At 34.8% G+C, this 10247-nt stretch overlaps 2 protein-coding genes across 2 annotated transcripts; one reads left to right on the forward strand and one right to left on the reverse strand.

The window, feature by feature from the left end:
- The first annotated feature begins 1329 nt into the window (after positions 1-1329).
- On the forward strand, positions 1330-2604 carry LOC130949763 (CBS domain-containing protein CBSX6-like). The gene has a single exon (XM_057878401.1). It carries the CDS (start codon positions 1330-1332, stop codon positions 2602-2604), a length of 1275 nt encoding a protein of 424 aa, XP_057734384.1.
- Positions 2605-5820: 3216 nt separating this feature from the next.
- LOC130950856 (ubiquitin carboxyl-terminal hydrolase 2-like) lies at positions 5821-9765 on the reverse strand. Its single transcript, XM_057879455.1, has 6 exons — positions 9636-9765; positions 9454-9509; positions 9117-9163; positions 7144-7190; positions 6928-7030; positions 5821-6826 (listed from the first exon to the last, which is right to left on the reverse strand). The coding sequence occupies exons 2-6, from the start codon at positions 9482-9484 to the stop codon at positions 6050-6052; spliced, it is 1005 nt and encodes a 334-aa protein (XP_057735438.1). The 5' UTR covers positions 9485-9509; positions 9636-9765; the 3' UTR covers positions 5821-6049.
- Between the last annotated feature and the right edge of the window lie 482 nt (positions 9766-10247).

Genomic DNA, 10247 nt, shown 5'->3' on the forward strand with positions numbered 1-10247 from the left:
TAAATTTTAAATTTTTTATATTTTGTTTTATTTAACTTTCTATGACTCTATGTATCTTCTAATTTCATTATTTTTCTTTTTGATATTTTCAATAATAAATTTTAATTCAAACAATTATATTTTAGATATTAATTTAATATTTTTCTTCATGACTTTATATATTTTATTTTATTCTCAATTTATTCATTCTTATTACTTATTTTTTATTTTTTGTTCTATTATATGTACCTGTGTTGCATATAAAATTTTAAGATAAATTAATTAATTTACTAATTTAGAATATATTTTTTTATTTTTAAAAATAATAAAAATAAAATATTTTAATTACAATACATAATTAAATAGATAAATAAAATCTTTCATCTAACAATATATCAAAATTAAATTAAAAAATATATAACAAACTTAATTATATTAAAAAGAACAAAAGAAAAAAAATTGTAAATTAAGGTTATATTATTTTATATAAACATATTTTTATATACAGATTTAATTTTTCTAGTATTTATATATAATTCTAGTTTTAAATTATAAATATTAGTATGTCATTAGTTGCTAATGTGCCAATTGAGTCGGTCTTTTATTATTAAATGTGTATAAAAAAATTAGTTAAGATAACAAATTATCTATAATTTAATTAAAATATTTTAAGTTCAAGTTTTAAAAATAAAAAATTTTTTTATAAAAATAAAAGTGTTCATTAACTTTTTTAATTTTTATATCTTTATATAATTAATAATATTTAACAAAATTTATTTTAATGTATATATTTTTGCCCCACTTCTAAAATTTTCTAGATCCGTCACTGCTCTTAATATTGTCAGCATTTTTAATGGAGTGTCCGAATCTATGATATATCTCAATGATGTTAGTAGCAATTTTATAAATTCTACCGTTGTTAATTGCCTTGAAAAAAATTTAGCGATTTAACAAATTGGTTTGCTCAATTTCACACCGTATATATAGGGTGGGTTAAACTAACAAACCATTCATTCTTCAAAACATGCTAAATATTCATAAGCCACAAACCAGATTAGACCTCGTCAGTCTAGTCTTTCGGAGTTACACAGATATATTTGGATGATTGATTAATTTTCCTTGATCACCTCCTTCTTCAAATCTTAATTATCCATATCCATCTCTTGCTCCTTCACTCTCTCCTACATTTGATTCTATACAATTTACACACATAGCCCATTCACAACATTAAGTCACATGAATCGATCCGATTCGTCATCCGGGCGATACAGAAACTATGAAATGGCCATGAATTGCACACGAATCGTCGGAACCAGTCTGGTGTAAGAACACCATCAATCAAATAAGTTTATGGCATTGGCCTTTGTGTATCACACAGTGGGAGATCTCACTGTTGGAAAGCCTGACTTGGTTGAATTTCATGACACTGAGACACTTAAGTCAGCAATTCAAGCAATAGCAGATTCACCTGGAGGCAGCATACCAATCTGGAAGAAGAGATCATTGTCGCTGTCATCATCATCCTCAGATGTTAATGCCCATGAAGACAATGAACTGAGGCAACAAAGATTTGTTGGCATGCTCAGTTCTCTTGACATTGCTGCTTTCTTGGCCAACACGGCAACTAATAGTCAGGATCAATCTTTGGACATGGACAGGAAGCTCAACTCCCCAGTTTCCGAGGCAGTTGTCCCAAACAACTCCCTACTAAAGATTGTTGATCCTTCAACAAGGCTCATCGATGCACTCGAATTGATGAAGCAAGGAGTAAAACGCCTGCTTGTTCACAAGTGCCTTGTATGGAAAGGTTCGTGCAAGCATTTCTCGGTTGTTTACTATTCTAGATGGCTCAAGAACATTGAATCTAGCAACAGCAAACAAACAAGCATGAGTTTTCAAGCATCCTCGACATCATCACCTTCAAGAGTTACCTCGATTCCTAACAAGTTTTGTTGCCTCTCCAGAGAAGACGTGCTCCGATTCATCATTGGTTGTCTTGGAGCTTTGGCACCTCTTCCTTTAACCTCCATGGCTCACCTTGGTGCAATCAATTCCCATTACAACACCGTTGAATCCTTCAAACCGGCCATTGAAGCAGCAAAAGCAACTCCAACGGACTCCATTGCAGTTGCAGTGGTGGAACAAACACCGGAAGGCAAGAACAAGATTATAGGGGAAATCTCTGCGCATAAGTTGTGGAAATGTGATTACATAGCTGCATCTTGGGCTTTGGCGAATCTGTCCGCAGGACAATTCGTAATGGGAGTTGAAGATAACGATAACGATAGTGATATTGAAACTGAGTTGAGTGTGGATACAAAAAGACCTAAAAGGTTCAGTAGCAGGAGCATTAGATTCTTGAGTAACCCTTCAGGCCCCGGCATTTTCGGCCAAAGCAGGAGCATGTACAGAGGAAGAAGTGCTCCTTTGACATGTAAAGTGAAAAGCACATTGGCTGCTGTCATGGCTCAGATGCTTTCACACAGAGCAACTCATGTTTGGGTGACTGAGGATGAGAGGGATGATGTTCTAGTTGGCATTGTAGGATACGCCGACATTTTAGATGCTGTGACAAAGCCTCCTACTGCATTTATCCGTGCAACTAAATCCACTGAGATAATGTGAAATAAGAACTGACTTGAAAATTCTTTTTTATTTTTCCTTTTTAATGATTGTGTCTTTTGTGCTGTGCGGCATGTGTTGGAAATGTGATATTTGCCAAAAGATTTTCATGTCTAACAAGGTTGCCAATATTAATGTAACATAATATCTCTGTTGGTTTTATTTAGCTCAATCTGCTTCAGCTCAGAAAATGTTTAAAGTCCTCAAATTTGGGTTTAAAATAGGGAACTTAATCAGAAACTTTTCATCCAAGTAGTGTCACATGGATTTTTTTTTTTTTTTTTTTTGCGACTAAATATAAAGGAGGAAAAAAAGAAGACAAACAAAAGAAATAAAACGCAAGCCAAATCAGATGGCTGGGATCATGTCTAAACTAATAAGGTGTTGAAGCTCATCGCAAGGTTGATTCCAATCCAAATACGGGTCCGCACTAGAGGTAGCAGGTTTAGCCATAAAATTAGCCACATTGTTTGCTGATCTTTGGATCAAAACTATGCTAACCTTCCAATTCCCATTCATGACCTCTTGAATCTTTTTAGCCAAATCCCACTCTGCAATACCATTACTGAACATCCTTCTGTTCACCAAAGAGAAGGCATCCAAGCAATCTGTTTCATAATACACCGCTCAGAACCCACTGTCCCAAGCAAACAGTAAGCCCCACCAAATAGCAAACCTCAGCAAGTAGAACGGTACTAGTTTCAAGTTTCCCAGTACAGTCTTTCAACCAACAATCATCAGAGTTGCGGATAATACAACCAAAACCAGCAAGACCATTGGAAGCACTTAAACTAGCATCACAATTTAATTTAACTGGATTAACAGTGGGAGGAAACCGGGACAAGCAAAGAGAAGGAGTTCAGGATTGATGCATGGAGAAAACAATACGTAGCTCCTTAGCTGAGCTACGGATCAGTCTACCCACTTTGCTAGTACTCCAAGAATCATCCGAGTTAAATAAGTCCTTATTTCTATTTCTCCAAATCCACCAAAGGGCCGAGTAAAACACAGAAGCATCTCCTTGTCTATAGCTTTTAGTCTTTTACGAAGCCATTGACTCAAATTTGGATGGTGTGAATTGATGCGTGAGCATCTTTCCTATCTTTTTCTAATGAATTTATATTTAAATTGTTGAGTTTAATCAAGAATTAATTATCTTTTAGCCATTATGGATGCTACTTTGAGTCTTGTGCAATTTTGTTTATTTTAGGTAGCATTTGACTGGATTTGGAGCACAAGAATTAAAGGAGATGACTAACGAGGAGCGACACGTGCACGCACCTAACGCGTACGCGTTGATGGTAGTGACACCCGAAGAAGACCATCAACGCGTACGCGTGACTGACGCGTACGCGTGATATACGTCACGTGCAGAAAACGCAGAAAACGCTTGGGGCGATTTCTGGGCCCCATTTTGGCACTCAAGTAAGGCGCAGCTCTTTGTCAAGTTAGGCGCAGATTCACTGAAGCCAAGTGGTCCCCACGTTACAAGGCGCGGACTATTTAATTAATTCTGATTTAAATTTAAATTTTAAAATAGGAAAAGATATTATTTTAATTTTAAAAATTAGATTTTAAATTAATTAGGATTAGATAAAAAAGATAATATTATTCTATTCCAACGGGGATTCCGCACTTTACAGTTTACCTGAATCCTAGTTTTCCACTCTGAACCATGAGCAACTAAATCTCCACTGTTAAGGTTAGGAGCTCTGTCTATTGTATGGATTGATACTATTATTTTTCTATTTTAATTCATGTTTGATTTATATTTCAAGAATTGTTTTTGTTCTTTATCTTATGAATTTGGGTGGAACGGAAGTATGACCCTCTTTCTAATTGAGTTCTTGTATAACTTGAAAAAGCTATTTACTTGAACAACAGGTTAAAAACAATTTCTCCTAAATTCTAATTATCTGGATTTAACAGGATACATGACATATAATCCTCTTATATTTGGATAATTAGGATTTCTGTGGCATATAAACTAGAATTGAATTTCACCCTCTAATTGGAATTAATTGACCAAGGAATTGGCAGTTGATGAGAATTAGAGGAGACTAGAAAGGTCTAAGGAATTAAGGTCTAGTCACATATAATTTACCATGAATTAAATCTTGCATGATTAAAATAAATTAATAAGAAAAGTCAATCCAGAAAATAGATAACTCTAAAGCCTTAACTGCCTTCTTCATATTGTTTTTCCAACTTATTTACTTGTCTGTCTTCTTATATTCTGAATTTACTGTTTAATGCAATTGAGACCCAAACGCTCTTTTCTTCTTGTCTAACTAAGCCAATCACTCAATCATTGTTGCTTGATCCATCAATTCTCGTGGGATCGACCCCCACTCACCTGAAGTATTACTTGGAACGACTCGATGCACTTGCCAGATGCACTTGCCAGTTAGTTTGTGGTTAGAAATTCCGCACCATAAATACAAGCCTAAAAGGTTCCAAATCTCGTTGGGTTTAACAAAATCTTTGAGACACTGCGTTAAAGTTTCAAGGCCCAGTTGACATTGATGGCAAAGATTCAACATAGCTATGCCACAATTAAACCTAATCTTCGTTGTAGGAACATTACAAAAACTAAGCCAAATCAAGAACTTATACTTATCCAGAACATGATGCCACCAGATCCACAACCAATTTCCATGCTCCTCCCACCCAAATTTTCTTTTAGCTAGTCAACTATAACCACTGCTTGCCCAAAGGGGAGATCACTAGCAATTGATCCCTCAAGACTCCACTTGTCAGACCAAAAAGATTGATTCAATGAGCCAATACACCAAATAAGACACCCTAAAAGCATTAAGGTTTTCAACTCCATGCATATTGCATGCGTATGCTTGAACTTGAATCTTAATTTGTAGAACAAGGAATGCAGTTTCCAGCATAAATTTCACTTCTCTGCAACATTATGTATTTGCACATCCCGTTAAGCTTAGTAAATCTATTGTTCCTCAGCTATTATTTCTGAAAATTCAAAATGTCTGTTACTTGACAATCTATGTGGCCTTCCAAGTTCTGCGACAACAGAAACTGTTTTTGACCCCTTTTTTTCATAGAAGTATCATGGACAGTGAAGGAATTCCCATCCACTTGGTTGTAGGTGGGTGATGCACAATAAAAGATTAAACATAGTAAAATTCACTAAGCCAAATGTTGGTTTAAAGCTTAAATTTTTCCCTAAATAAAATTAAAGGCACATTATCGAATCCAGACAAATGATTCACCAGTAAAGTGAACTCAAGAATCTTAAACTGAACACTGCAAGTAACCTGGGATCAAAAGGTTTGCAACAGTACTCAACAACTGCTTAAATCCTAGAGCAAAAAACAATAAATTAGGAAGTTTTCAACATGATACATATGAGCATGCTTAAATATCAGGGGAGAAAAACCCACATAAAATGTTTGTCTAAACTGATTAACAAGTACATTCTTCAACTAGTACTGCTTGTTTTTTGCTTCGCCTTCTCAATCAGGGGCTTCAATTGCTTCTTCTCAGCAAGAATCTTTAGGAAGTTAAACAAGAAGGGTATGTAATTGTGTTTCCTACGAATATTTTCTGTTCTCCATTTCTTAAACTTCTCTTCCTCCATCAAGATCTTCTCTGTAGCGGCTTCAATCCCAGCATTAACTTCAGACAGAGAATTGTTCAGTAACTCAAAGTTGCTGTTGTCCACCAGTCTCTCTGCCTTTGATGCAGCCAGCTGCTGCAAAATTCGCTCCCTCCTCTTCTGAAGCTCCTTGAGCTCGGCAGTATAAATCTCCTTCCTGTTCTTGATGATTGCCATAAGATTGAACCTTATTTCGCTTTGGGAATACCTCTCAATACGCTCTTGGATCACAGGTTGCACCATCTTAAGCCAGTCCATATCGGCTTGTCCACCAGAGCACTGGCCAAGGCTAATGGGACCCTCCTTTAATCCATCAAGCTCATACAACACCCCATCAACAGGAAGATAGCTAATAAAATGGTAAACATCATCATCTTTGGTAGCAACCTTTTGCTCTTCAGGGACAAAAGGTTCTGGCCTTGCAAAGCTATTATGGGCGGTACGTATGGCTTCACTATTATTGATGGCCAAACCTTTGAGCTCAGGAGGAAAGTTCTTGGTAAATTCTTTCAATTTGGTCAACTCTGGGCCAATATCAACATCTGGTGAATTTAGAAGAATAGACAAGATCGCCTGGGTTGCACAAGCATTATTAATTACCTACAAATGCACAAGGATTAGAGTTTTTTAAGATCAGTAAAACTGTAAAATGGTAAACTTTTATGATATTTGGGTAGAAAAATTAAAACAAAGCAGCAGACCTGGCTTGCAAAAAACAAGTTGGGGTTTGGATCTTTGATTACAACACGGTCATCCTTTTCTCCAGGACGCCATTTGAACAGAAAGATCAACCCATACACAGGCCTGTTATTGACAGTGCAAATCCAAAAAAAGGGGGTAAAGGCAGATGCTCATAAATTAATTATCATGATCACTGAATATCAGAAGTCCAATACTAACTGAGACAGTACACTAACCTAAGGCTGTTTAGAGACTCAAGGTCCAATGAATAAAGTTCCTCAACCTGCCAAATAATCGCAGGTACAAAGATCATAATCACAAACAAAAACAGAAACTGAGATATGTATCTCCTCTCCGGAACTCATAAGATGATATGAGACCAGTAGAATCTGATGCATGCATCCAAGTTGGAAAACTAATAGAAAATTAAAAGAACACAAACTGATAGTCTGTAGTGATAACTCAGGAACTTGAGAGGCCTGACCTCTCCCGAATTCCCCTTTCTTTTTCCCCTCACCAATTCCCTTTTTCCATGTCCCCTGCTGCTATGTGAGAAGTGCTTAGTTTACAATGAAATTATGCCTTTCTCACTTTCTAGGTGGAATTACAACCCGTACTCTTTCTAAAATATACATAAAGAAAATTACATATACAGAAATACTAAACAAATATGGAGGTACAAAAATAAAATGAAGTTGCCAGCTTATCCATTTCATAACAAACCTGACTGCAAGTTAAATCAGATAGGAAATTATTTTCCATGTCCATAGATTTTACTAGAACTATTCTGGTCACCAAAATGAACACTTGTTTTTCTCCCCATTAGCCTGTTCCAAGAAATTAATTATTTGTTCAGTTGATGGGAAGTGTAGTTATCTTCCCCTTCTACATTTACTATTTCCTAAGGTCAATTTTCTCTTCTGATAAGGAAACCACCAACTTATACCATTGTTGTGACTTATGAAAAATCTTATATCATTATCCCAAAAAGGTTTTTTTTCCCCTTCTTTTTTTTTCAAAAAAAAAAAACAAAAAAAGAAATTCCCCAAGCCATTAACAATTTAAATAAGGTTGCACATGATTCTTCTACTTCATGACATTTTGGTGCTGTAATGCTATTATGCTGAAGTACACTGCTGTCGTGTTATTTTTAGTTCCAGAATGATGGAACAATTCCTTTAGGATTAAGCATAGACCTTTGCTTTTATAGGGTTTCTGATGGCTTGCTATAAAGGTTTTTGGAGTAGGCTAAGTTTTAAACAGCATATAGTTTATGCCCAATGCTTGCATAAATAAAATGCATTAACAAATTGTTTAACATAAACATATATACCACCAATATTATTTACCATGAATTGGTGTTCATATCAGTCAATGGTTACACAAGAGGAAAACAGCTGAAACTAAGGTAGCATTTGGTGAAGAGACAGAGACGAAAAGACTGAGACTGAGAGATAGAGACTAAGAGAAAGAGATTGAAATAAATCTCAGTATTCTGTTTGGTGCAAAGTGGGAGACAAAAATTGAAACAAGAATGAAATTCTAATTTAATTTGTGAAAAGAGTAAAATTGGAATTAATTAATTGAAATGAAGGTATTTTAGGTATAAAATGTTATTAAAGTTTCAGTCTCTATCTCTAAAAATTTTAGTCCCATGTGTCCCCACTTTTTGGAGGTACTGAAATACTGAAATTTTGAAGACAGAGACAGAAATTTTAGTATCAGGCTCTGAACCAACAAACATGATATTGAATCTCAGTCTCCTAGTCTCTGTCTTAGTACCTCAAAACAAACGCTACCTAAATTCCCTATTTTCTCAATGCTTTCGCATAACATAAACACCTCCTTAGCTATGGTTCTATTTTCGTTTTACTAAAGACGATAAATAAACAAGCCCAATGCCTTATAGCTCCAACCCGAACCCCGAAAAATTGAAATCCCATACCATGAAGCTGGGACCTAATACATATCCAGTGAATATTGAACACAAATGGCAATATTTGCCAGTTTATTATCCCTGTGAAAACGTGGATGCTAGAGCATGCCAATGAGATCAAAGCAGAAATCCTTAAGGAAGCAAAAAGTCATAAAAGAGAATACCAAAAATAAAGGGGGAGAAAAACAACATCCAAACCTAAACAAAAACCATGAAAAGTATGTGCGATTCTAAAAGAAAACAAATGTCATATAATAAAAATAAGTTACAGACCTGTACTCCTTTCACTTGCATTTGCTGAATGAGCTCTGTAAAAACCCCTGACAACGAAAAATATATATAATTTAATGACAAAAAAAAAAGCAGTAAACTGCTACATAGTGTACCAATTTACGAATCAAATTCTATGTATCCAGTGGTCACAGAATAAACAAACATAAGATTACTTTTTTGCGAGCCCTCACTCTAACAATCTATATAGACATGTTTGTGTAAAAGACGTCAACCATTCAGCGAACATAGTAAATTAATAAATAAAAGGAAATATTTAAAAAAAAAACTAATTGCAAATTTATTGGGAAAATTTGAATAGCATGCAGAAAGAGCGTACCTGGATCGGATTCAATGGTGCACCACGACATGATTTTGGATACACGAATCACCAATCTGCACACGAAAAATTACAAAAAAAAAAAAGACAAGAAAGAATCAATTTTAATTTTGTTTTCACAGCACCGAAACGAGAATGTGATTTTTCATATAAAGCAAAACCACCTATGAAGGATTAAATACCTCTTCCTCTGTGTGTCTCTGGTATATGTCGAATTCGAGTAGCTTCGTCGTCTTACTTGCAACCTTTGCAAATGAGGGTTTATACTTTTTGCTCGTATACCGTCAGCTCTCCACCGCTTTACTTTTTAATTTATTTATTTATTCCAATTCAAAACAAAATAATTAAATAAATAAAACCTGAAAACATAAATAAATAATTAAATACGGGATATACTATGGATTTTTTTTAAATTAAATAAGTATTATAATTACGAAAATACATTTAATAAAAAAATTACCAATATACATTATCGGTCATATCCCGGGTCTAGGAAAAAAAAACATTAAATATACAAATTGAGAGGTTCTATACCTGAAATAAATTTAAAAAAAAAATAAAGAAACCGGGTGGCGGCCTGGCGGGTGCACCCAGAATAAGCCACAACGACAAGACAGATTTAATGCATAAATGTATAGGGTTTTCTGTACTTTAGATATGTACATTTTAAAAAATGTTGTGATAAGATCAAATTAGATGCCTTTTAATATGGATGGTTGAATTTTATTTTTAATGTTGAATGAAGTTGAAAAAAGTAAACTTCGTACGCTTAAAAATAGAGGAGCAATCTCAAG

The sequence above is a fragment of the Arachis stenosperma genome, chromosome 9, assembly GCF_014773155.1.
Source record: "Arachis stenosperma cultivar V10309 chromosome 9, arast.V10309.gnm1.PFL2, whole genome shotgun sequence".
NCBI lineage: Eukaryota > Viridiplantae > Streptophyta > Magnoliopsida > Fabales > Fabaceae > Arachis > Arachis stenosperma.